The sequence below is a fragment of the Populus euphratica genome, unplaced genomic scaffold (assembly GCF_000495115.2).
Source record: "Populus euphratica unplaced genomic scaffold, PopEup_1.0 scaffold328.1, whole genome shotgun sequence".
Lineage (NCBI taxonomy): Eukaryota > Viridiplantae > Streptophyta > Magnoliopsida > Malpighiales > Salicaceae > Populus > Populus euphratica.
Genome location: NW_011500220.1, coordinates 188,281 through 200,256, shown reverse-complemented (window position 1 = coordinate 200,256; position 11,976 = coordinate 188,281). Strand labels below are relative to the sequence as shown.

The window sequence follows — 11,976 nt, the reverse complement described above, 5'->3', positions numbered from 1 at the left end:
TAAGTCAGTTCAGCTTCCTATTTAAACACTTTTGGATGCTATTTTGGGGTCTAAAGGTATATTTTCACGTGCCAATGCACTCAAACCTCTTCTAAAGCGTTCCGCGGAGTTTTGTTAAAAACTACGAACCTTTTCACGTGAAAGAGCTTCAAGTTCCCACATACTTCTCGTGTCCAAGTTCGTTAAAAATAATAATGACAAAAAATTCTCATATCTACGGCCTTGCGAGATCCATGTCCACTCAAACCCCAGTGCAATTTGTAAATTTGATGTACAATATTTATGAAGAAGTTATATAGTCGAACCATTGCATGATATTGTAAAACTAGAACACCAGAAAAAGCCTTGGAACATAATTATACAAGATGCTTATCCGTTTCAAGACATTTCTGATAAATAGACATGCAATCGTTCAAAAGAACGAATCATTTGACAAGAACAAACTATAGCACCTTAGCTAACACATTACACAAATCTGTTAGTTAATTGAACTGACTCAAAAGGGGTAAGGGAAACAAGAATGTAAAGAAAGGGCCTAATTAAAACATCGATCTAGGAAGACATCATGACATGATCACTTGACTGTAATGCTTGAGTAGCAAAGAATCTTACATCAACATCTGGGTCCTCACTTAGCTCAACCAAACATGGACGAATTGTCTTCTCCACCACCTGCATTGTTAGAGAACATTGTTAATACCTTCTGATACGGCAAGCAGAGTAAAAATAAAAGAGTTGAACAGGGACCCTAACTTGAATAATAGAATGATTTCTCTTCACCTTACCTTGAACATACTAATCAGGTTTAAGGTAAATTATGTATGTATTTTATTAGAGAATTTAGTACTTCCATAAATATCACATAAATATCACTAAGTGAAATGTAGTAATTAATCTTTTGAAATGAAGAGCAATAATGTTTCCAGAAACAAAGTAGAAATTTCAATTATTGTACTTACAGACTGATCAACTATAGGAATAAGTGATTGCAACACCTTAGCCACATTAAATTTGATGTTGGGTACCCTGTGACATGCAACTCTCTGCTCAATTCAGGTTACAACAAACAAATCAAGCAAATTAAGCTTATGCAAGAAACTAATTCACCTGTCTTTTGATGCATTGATGACAATAGGAAGAAGCTGGGAACAGGTAATTTCCGACCCCATTACAGGAGAGAGTAGAGAAACTGCATGTAAAATGGTCATCCGATACAGATAGTGTGGGTTGTTAATCAAGTCCAAAACCTGTCAGCCATAGTCAAAACAGTAGGTCAACTGACTTGGGAGAGTTCTGGCCAATGTGCTTTTCTTGTTCTTTCCCTATGATGTTTCCACTACCAAAAAGTCCAAAGGATTAGCCTCATATTTCTCCATAGATACGCTTCGCTCATATCATGTAACATTTTTACTCAAGAGAAGAGAAATGAAGGCATGGTGATCAATACTGTGACAACTGGCAAACCTGAGGCACTATGTGCTGCATTGCCCAATCTGGGCCAAATTCTTCAGCAAGGCGCTTCACATTGTTAGCAGCTGCATCACGAATTGAGTAAACCTATACAAATAGCCAGTATAGTTAGTTAAAAGCATGTTGCAAAAATAAATGAGAACACTATGCTTGAAAAATATAAAGAAAAGCCATAAATCAAATGATAAGATACCTTCTTCCACTAAAATGACCACGCATTATGCATATAATTAAATAGAGGGAGTGAGGAAAATGGGCTAAAAAAAGATAGCAGTAGAAGGAATCACATTCTTGATCATATTTCATTTTGAGATAAAGTTCAAGGGTATGATGATTTTGTAATCTCAGCATCAAATACTTAACGAGGTAAGCAAGCATCCAGGAACCATTTGCTGATAATGAAAAGTGAGGTGGTCTCCAGCATTACTTCATGTATAAGAAAGACCAGGATAGGCCTCAGTACAAAATCACAGAGCTCAACAAACCTTATCTTTCAACCATTGCATGCACAAAGCACCAAGCTTATCATCGAAAAACCCTACTCCCAACTGACTTGCCAGCAATGGTATGTATTCTATAATTGCAAGCCGAACTCTCCAATGTCTATCCTCTGCAAGCTCCACAATTGCTGGCAATAGAGATTGGGAAAGCAAATCAATTCCAATCACCTGCAAAGGAATTCAAACAATAAAAAAAAATCTGGCTAAAGTACCTTAAAAAGGAGAAAAAAAATCCACGTATGAATTGCAGGTCTATGTGAGGTTTACGAATAGATCAAAAAAATTGCTGGGCCCAATTAACCCTCAAAATGTCATTTACGAATCTCTGTCAAATCAGAATTGATAGGAATAGACTTTAAAGCTGCTTTCTTAATCCACATATTTGGGACACAATTCTGGTTGAGTTCAGTTATGCTAATTAGTGTTACCAGATTAGGCAATATTTTATATACATCAATAATTTATATTTACAGGATCTTTATGGTTGGTGGAGCAACGTTAGGGATTTTGAATGATTTGATAGAAAAAATCATGCATGTAATTATAATAATTAGGCTGCAAATAGGGAGAATTCTAACTATTTAAAGAAAGGCAAACCCTCCATTGAGAGGCATTCAAACCAAAACCAATTTCAATCTTCTTAACATGGTATCAAAGCATCTAGCTTAAATTTCTAGAGTTTTGAGAAATTCTCATCTTGCTTTGTGGGCTGATTCAGTTCATTTTTTTAGTTCAGGATTTCCTTTGGGCTGAATTGTATCAGCATCTTGTTTTGTGGCATTAGTGTTTTCATTAATCTTGTCTATTTTTTTTAGGCTATTGTGTTTTCTTAGTCATGTCAAAAGAGAGAACTTCCATTGTTTGCATGAATAGCAAGAATTACTCTTCTTAGGATTTTCAGTTTCGGATATTCGTTAAAGGAAAAGAATTATGGAATCATTTGGATGGATTCTTTACTATTCCAACTGATCCCATAGAATTGGGTTCTTGGGAAAGCAAGGATGCCAAGGTTGTTTCATGGTTGTTGAGTTCCATTGAACCTCATATAGTCAACAATCTTCATTCCTTCAATACTGCTAAGAAAATGTGGGATTCACTTCGACAAATGTATCATCAAGATAACTCTGCTCGAAAGTTCAAATTAGAGTCGGAGATTGAAAATTATCGCCAGGGGAATCAATCAATTGAGCAGTATTGTTCGGGTTTCCTAAACTTATGAAGTGATTGTTCTATGTTGGTGCAATCTAAGGTTCCAAAGGAAGCATTGGGGGACAATACAGGCGGCCCACTCCAAGACCATTTCTGAATGAAGCTTCGCCTAGAATTTGAGAGTGTAAGTGCTGGGTTGATTAACCGCAAAGTTGTTCCAACCTTGGATGAGTGCCTCAGAGAGTTTTTGCATGAGGAACATCATCTTGCCTCACAACATGGCATTGCCTAAGACACTCTTAGTACTGAGATGTTCAATATGGCCTATGCAACTCAAGGAAAAGGTAAATTCAAATCCCCGCCACAATGCTACAGTTGCAAAGAGTTTGGGCATGTTGCAAAGAATTGTAGTAAGAAATTCTGCAATCACTGCAAAAAGAAAGGTCACATTATGGAGGACTATTGCATACAACCTTAGAATCGATCTGCCCAAGCCTTGTATACTGCTAACCAATCCAACCTTGTGACCACGCCTCTAAATCAACCAGTTGTCCCGGGGTCTTCTACTCTTACACCAGAGCATGTCCAAGAGATGATAGTTTCTACTCTCTCTGCTATTGGACTTTAAGGTAAGACAAAGTTACTCCCCTCTCCCTGGTTAATTGACAGCTTCCAATCACATAACTGGCAATTCCAAAGCACTACAGGATGTTCATAAGTATGATGGTGAGCAAAATATTCAAATAGCTGATGTCGTACTATTCCTATTATTGTCATTGGCAATCTAGGGTTTGCCTTACACAATGTTTTTGTGTCTCGACTTATCTGCCAATTTAATCTTTGTTGGCCGATTGGTAGAAAATTATTATTCCCTTCATTTTGACCAACATTGTTGTCGTGTGCAGGATCAGGTATCGAGACAGGTAGTAATAATAGGGCCTAAAGTGGGACATCTTTTTCCTCTTCAATCTTTTTCTATATCTCATTCAATATCTTTGGATTGTTCTTTTATTACCAGTACTAGTCATCTTTGGCATAAGAAATTAGGACATCCTAATTTTGTTATTTTGAAACATCTTGTTAAAAATGGCTATTTTAATAATATACATTAGTTTTACTCCCATTTGGCTTTTGGTTGTGCTTCTTGTGAACTTGGTAAAAACAAATCCTTATCATTTCCTATGCAAGGAAGTCAGGCTTTTGCCTGTTTTGAAATTATTCAAATTGATGTTTGGGGGGTGAGTCTTGTTCTTTCTCATGCGTAATATAAATACTTTGTAACATTTATTGATGACTATAGTCGATTCACCTAGGTCTATTTCCTTCATTCTAAAGCTTATGTGTTTTCTATTTTCAAAACATTTGTTGCTCTTGTAGAGACCATTTTCTACCAAAATTAAGATCTTGCATTCCGATAGGAGAATACATGTCTCGTAACTTTCAATCATTCCTACAACAAAAAGGTATTATCTCTCAACGTTCATATCCTTACACTCTTCAACATAATGGAATTGCCAAGCGTAAGAATCAACATCTTTTTAGAGGTTGTTCATACCTTATTGCTTGAATCTTTTGTACCTCCTTGATTTTGAGTACAAGCTTTATCTACAATTGTCTATTTGATTAGTCATCTGCCTTCTCAAACCTTGAATCTTGATTCTCCATATTTTCGTTTGTTTGGAGTCCCTCATGACTATAATAATCTTCATGTTTTTGGTTGTTTTTGCTTTGTTCACTTACCTCCCATCAAACGTCACAAGCTTGTTGCTCAAGCTGTTCAATGTGCTTTTCTTGGCTATAGCAATTCCCATAAAGGATTTGTATGTTATGATATGAATAATAACAAGATTCTCATTTCACAAAATGTGGTTTTCTTTGAAAATCAGTATTTCTTTCCATCTCGTGTAGATTCTATTTCTTTTGCTTAGCTTCCTTCTTTTAATGATGTATCTGCTACTGTTGATCATTTTAAGCCAGGAATTGTTTATCAACGACATTGCCCACTACCTCTTTCTACTCTTGAACCAACATTTGATCCTATTTTACAAAAGCCTCAACGGTAACTCAAGTTTCCCAACCTCTAGATAGGTATGGCTTCTCATATTCTGCTCTTCAGGCCACTATTGATACTATTTATATGCCTAAATCTTATTCTAAAGCCTCTACTCAAGAGCGTTGGTGAAACGTTATGCAAGATAAACTTTAGGCTCTTCAGGATAATCATACTTGGGATATCATTACTTGTCCCTCTGGGGTAAAATCTATTGGATGCAAATGGGTATACACCATTAAAATGAGTGTTGATGGATCTCTTGACCAATATAAAGCTCGTCTAGTGGCACTCGAAAATCCACAACAATATAGCTAGATTCTGAGAAAACATTTGCTCTTGTGCCAAGATGAGGAGTGTTCATACTATTATGGCCATTGTTGTCTCGAAGGATGGTCGCTTCATCAGATGGATGTGAACGACGCTTTTCTATATGGTGATCTAAAAGAAGAGATTTATATGACTCCTGGCTTACTCCCACTCCTCTTTATGCTATAACACCAGTGTTATTCAAATTGTTGCCAATCTAGTTTTCCATTAGAACACCAAGCATATTGAGGTGGATTGTTATTCCATTCATGAATCACTTGTTCGTCAGGAGATTACTATTCCGCAAATTTCCACCAAACATCAAACTGCTGACATCTTTACCAAGGCTCTCTCGTCACTGCCATAAATTCATAATTGACAAATTGATGCTTCTTGATTGACCAAAATCAATTTGAGGGGAGATGTTACCAGATTAGGCAATATTTTATATATCACAATAGTTTATATTTACAGATCTTTGTGGTTGGTAGAGCAATGTTAGGGATTTTGAATGATTTGATAGAGAAAATCATGCATGTAATTATAATAATTACGCTGTAACTAGGGAGAATTCTAACTATTTAAAGAGAGGCAAACCTCCATTGAGAGGCATTCAAACCAAAACCAATTTCAATTTTCTTAACAATTAGTAGGTTCTCCAAATGCTCCACAGTAGACATTTTTAATGATTTTCCCAAAGTGTCCAATAATGAACAAATCATCAATCTATAATAAGAAAGCAACTGCATTCATTTTGTCAAGGGGGACATGATGCTATTCAAGTTCAACCTTGGATTCCTTATAATAAACATTAAGTTATATATTTGAGATTGGTTGTTGATATAATTCAGTCTATGGTTCACCCTTGGGTTTTTCATGATGGGTCTTTACCTAGGAATGCACTCGGTCAAATTGAGGTTCTTATGGATGATGGGTTCGGCCCAATTCTTTTGATGAGTAATTCAACCAGATCAAGACAAGCAATGCATGGGATGTTTTTGGGCTGCAAAGAAAGTTTATTTGGAGTATATTTTGGGTTTGATTTGGTCCCTATTAATGAAAATGGGTTTGAGCAACATGGGGTCTAAAGTTGGCTTGGGTTAATTAAGATGTTGGGATCAAATCAGATTTGTTTGGGGTTGATTTCCTAATTCCACAAGGACCATAAATCAGAAAAATATTCTCCTAAAATTCAAAGAAATTTCATTCCTTATTTTCCCTATTATTTAGGAGAATATTTATCAACAAAAGAGGAAGTTTTGTGGTCAACAAAGGAGGCTGTGAGATCTGATTTCCTAAGTTATGAAGGATTAATTAATGATTCACCTAGTCTAGAAAGGAAACTAAATTGGCAGGTATATCCGAGGGAGATTTTCTTCATTAATTGTTCATGTAAAACAAGGAAACCAAGCACAACAAAGCAAGAAGACTTCAGAATTAATTCCACATTTAGATCAAATTTCCTAGTCTATTTGGTACTTTTTTGAGGTGGCAAATCTGATTCTAGAATACTTAGAATATTAATTTTGGATTTTTATTATTTTCTTCTTAGTCTTTGGTTTATTATTACTTATTTGGGTCAATTTTATAAGTGGACTCAAATCAGCCCCACATATGAGGATCCATTAGGGTTATTGGAAGCATTACGTAAGTGTTTTGTATGATGAAAAGCACGGGGCCATGGAAATAAACTTTTGTTTTGCTTCTTGATGCAACACATTATCTTTGTTGGACAGATCAAATTTGACTTATCAAGGTATAATTGACTTTGTGGCATCATTCGATTTAATTTCAATCGTGTTGGTGCCTTAAAACAGGTTTCTATTGCGTCCCACTTCTCAAACCTGATTTTTAGTTTTCTTGGATAAGTATCATCTTCACTAGAGGTTACTTGACCACGTGATCAAAAGGTTCGCATCAGGACATTTAGGCAACCAATAAGAATATGGGAATCACCACCTAGTTTTGAAGGAAACTACATCTATAAACTAGTCTATGAGATTCTAAGATTAAAGGAATTGATTATGCTAACTAGGAAGATAAACATCACCCAAAGGCATCCTGCAAGGTGGTTGCAATAGGTTTCTTGCAAGGGGAATCAATCATTCATCTATATTATTTGGCTCATTTGATTACATTATCTAGCAATGTGTTATTTATTATTTGAGCCTGGATGTGTGGATACTCCTTTATAGTTGTATGTTTTGCACGCATTATATAGTCCTAATGAAAACCCTCTTAAAAGGCCCCCACATTGTCCAGGTTACCTAGCATTACCAGTGGAGTAACTCAACTAATTATGTGTCATTTAATGCTTCAAAGAAATACTAATCAACTCAACCCTAATTATGTGTCATTTAATGCTTCAAAGAAGTACTAATCATAAACAAAACTATTTCAGTTAGATTAGTCCTCATAATAATCTCCTAATTCTAGGTTCAATATGGTAAAGTTTAGAAGCATTTTGTAGTTCATTTTTACAAATGAGTGGTAATAAAATCACACTGCTAATTCTCATCATTTGATGCAGTAAATTGTTTCAAGATCTCTCGCAGAACAATAGCATGCATGAAGAACTTTCTAAGCAAATGAAGTTATGGAATTGAATAGCATGCATGACGAACTTTCCAAGCAAATGAAGTTATGGAATCAATTTTAACAGCTTCCACAAACCTGATTAACTTGATCAAGTTTGCTGATAATATTCAATCTAACATCCGGAAATTCATCTTTCAAGAGTGAGAGGAAAATTGGAAGCAGCTGCTCAATTGTTGCATCCTAGCACCATTAGCAGAAACTGTGTTAAGTACGGTGAAAGATATAAGCATGCTTCTTTGTGGAATAAATACCATAGAATGCAATAATAGTGAAAAAACTCCTGAAAGCCAATGGTAAAAACTCAAGGATCAATGTCCTCCAGGATAAATAGAAAACCAATAATACAAATAATAAAGAAATCTACAAGCTAAAATGGCTACTATAATAATGACATAATCAATGTTCTTGCGTTATCCACTTGCAAAAAGCCATGCTAGCTCATGCTCCAGTTCAAATTTTAACTAGATCAACAGATAAGGTTGTAAGAAAAAAACAACTCATGTACGTTAGCAAAATCATCAGAAAGGTGGTAAGAATACAAATAAAAATGACATAACCGATGGTACTATAAGAATGACAGAAATCCACAAGCTAAAAAAGCTACTATAATACTGATACAATCAATGCTCTTGCATCATCCACTTGCAAAAAGCCATACTAGCAGCTCATACTCCAGTTCAAATTTTACTAGATTGACAAATAAGGTGATGAGGAAAAAACAACTCATGTATGTTAGCAAAATCATCAGCAAGAAAACATGAAATTCCATTTGACAGAAAATTAAAATTAAGCAGTTTCCTGAAAAAGTTTACATTTTATCTGCAACTGTTTCTGATAAACATCACATAAGTTTATGCTGCACCAAACTCTACTTCAATAGAAATGTATGAATAAATAAATGAACTCCACTTTCCTTCTTGCTGTCTTATGTAATAATGAACGACATGATACTTACCTTCCCCAAAACAGGAGCCATTCCCATTATAACAGAAGCTAAAGCAGAACGAACATGTTGGGATGAATCTGTGGATAAATCCTACATAAGACAGAGAACAAATTATAGCTACCAAAAGCAAGTGCTATTTAAACTGTAAAAATACCAGAAGAAAGCTATATGATTAAAAAAATAATTTTGCAAAAATAAAATTGAATTATTTCGATTGTATACTTTTACACAAGGAAGAATATGCTGAATTGCAAGTTCTGGATTCAAAATCCTGCAAAACTTAGTTACTTTTCCTGCTGCAGCTATACGTACTTCAGCTTCATTATCACGAAGTAGCCGAACGTATGCAGGAACCAAGTCAGACCTGAAATATCAAAGTCAAATATATGAACTTAAATCCAAGGAACAGGTCCATTAACTATTAAAGGATATATATATATATATATGTAGTTAACCAAGTAATAAGCATTTAAGAGCATTTTCCTACATTATTGAATCATAACAACTTAACCTCTGACATTGATTTGGGATGAAGGAGAAAAAAGAAGCAACTAGATCGCAGGACATGCAATCCATTTCAAACAAGTAACAGCTAATCCAAGGTGGTTTTAAAGTGATTACCTGGTAGGCTCAGGACCAACAGCTTCACAGAGCTCATATAATTGATTAATCCATTTCAAACAAGTAACAGCTAATCCAAGGTGGTTTTAAAGTGGTTACCTGGTGGGCTCAGGACCAACAGCTTCACAGAGCTCATACAGTTGATTTGCAACCATGTAGCGAACACGCCAAGACTTATCCTGCTTGGGAAAATATTTGGATCATGCATAATGGTCAAAACAAAAACCATGAACCGAGTTTTCCATTTAGTCGTGAGATGACAATATAAAACAGAAGATAAATTTTTTTCCACGCATTGTTAAAAGCTTGGATCATGGATAACCACAATACAAAGTAACAAACAATTAGAAAAGCTGAACCATGTTATACCTGTGAGAAATTAACTATGACTGGAAGGATATGCGCCACACAATCTTGGGGTTCCAGCAATTTTCCAAGAGCTGCACAACCCTCAACAGCCAATAATCGAACAGAATCTTGATCTGAAACAAAGACAAATGGAGACATGCTTATATTTGCACTCCATAACAAAGAAAGAGAATACTGATGCCAATTACGATTCATTTCTATTCAGAAGAAAAGAGTACAGATCAGAACCTGTTTATGATTTTTAATCGATTAAAGTTTCCTAGGTTTTGCTGTATTTTTAAAAAGATGAAGAGAGAAAGAACTCAGAGAAGTACAAAAATTACAAAGAATAACAATAATCATTGACATGGCCTATCGGATAGGTTAACCAAGATTTTATGGATTTTCAAGCTAACAAAAACACAATTGGGAGGCACTTTATCCTAGACCATTTAGAAAAAGCAAATGTTCATAAATATATAGAAGACAGAACTGTAGAAAACAAAATTGATAAAAATAAAAGCTGGAATTCAATTTCGTTATTGCACTTCAATGTTCTACAAAACATACATCAAGAGGCACAGAATGGAATCACAAGCAAAAGAATTCATTTCCTGGAATAGTTTTATTCCAAAACCTGAAATGCATTCCTTAGTTCTAAAGGCTTAAATGCATATTCCCTAGTCAGAATCAAAATCAGCCAACACAATAATGAAAGCAAAATCAACTAGTTAGCACAAACATAGAACTTGATTAGAGTAAAAAATGGAAGGATGTTCATACCATCCTGAGTCAAATCCTCAAATATAGACATGATATCAGTCTTCAAATGAACAGGCTCAACAGTAGCAGCAAACTTTCCTAGATTAGTGGCAGCAGATCTACGAACCATGGGCATATCATCTTGACAAAGCTGACTGTATAGGGCTCGTAATTCAGTCTTTAAAGTCTCTGGAGCACTGGGATAGGCAATATGAAACAAACCACAGGACGAAACCCGTGCAGTAAACCATTCACCCGCTGCCAATCTCTGAACAGCAAAGATCACATCCCGTCAATACGTATCAGTAAAAAAACAAACAAAATTATCAGCAAAATCCAAACCTTAACGAGCGGACTAAAATGGTCGACTAAGTCTTGCTCTATCATCTGTGTTCCGATTCTACATAAAGACTCGACTGATTTATCTCTAACACAAGTTTCCTCGACGGTGCAGAGCGTCTCGAGAGGCGGAAGCAGCACATTGGCATACTCAACACCGCCAACATAGGGAATAAAAACTCCTAATTCATCAGCCATAGCGAGAAGCACTTCGTCGTCGTCGTCGTTATTCTCGCTTAGGAAAGGAATTAATTCCTTGCGAGTTCGCTCCTCGCCGAGGGCACGAGCGATGGTAGAAAGGCGACGAATTGAATTCAATCGGAGCTGAATGTCCTCGTTTTTTAACTCGTCGATTAGAACGGCGATCGGGTATAGAGGCTCGTCGATCGTCGCCATCTTGCTAGAGATCTTGCTGCAATTGCAAAATTCTAAAATTAAAATTAGAGTTAGTTATTAATGAATAATAATTAATGAAAGATCTGAATCTAATTAAAGAAAAGAAAAGAATTTAAAGGTTTTGGTGTTGGTACCGTTAGAAATGGAGAGACGAAGGCTTCTTCTTCGATGGGATGGGATGGGATTGGATGGTGGATCTGTTAAATGGATAGACTTAATTTTTTTTGTTAGTGTTTATGCTTATGGTAGAGAGAGATACAAAGCAATTCGTTTGAGGTAGTTTTTTTAGAAGTATTAGTTTCTTCTTTTTTTTTCCAATCAGTAATTACCACTGTTTGTTTATTTAGATTTTCTCTAGCTATTTGATTCCTATCCTACCGCTGATTTTTTTTCTAATAAAAAAATTAAATATATAGATTTTTTATGTGTTTTTTTCTAAAAAGTTTTCAAGTATGAATTACAAAATCTTATACATATTTTTAATTAAA

The 11,976-nt window shown here is 35.4% G+C and overlaps 1 protein-coding gene across 1 annotated transcript; it reads right to left on the bottom strand.

Annotated features, from left to right (window-relative positions):
* Positions 1-320: 320 nt before the first annotated feature.
* On the bottom strand, positions 321-11,767 carry LOC105112276 (serine/threonine-protein phosphatase 2A 65 kDa regulatory subunit A beta isoform-like). Its single transcript, XM_011007919.1, has 13 exons — positions 11,623-11,767; positions 11,096-11,520; positions 10,775-11,021; positions 10,013-10,125; positions 9,743-9,822; positions 9,245-9,386; positions 9,032-9,112; positions 8,152-8,256; positions 1,956-2,138; positions 1,465-1,557; positions 1,108-1,247; positions 960-1,026; positions 321-672 (listed from the first exon to the last, which is right to left on the bottom strand). Exons 2-13 carry the CDS (start codon positions 11,486-11,488, stop codon positions 553-555), a joined length of 1,764 nt encoding a protein of 587 aa, XP_011006221.1. The 5' UTR covers positions 11,489-11,520; positions 11,623-11,767; the 3' UTR covers positions 321-552.
* Positions 11,768-11,976: the final 209 nt, after the last annotated feature.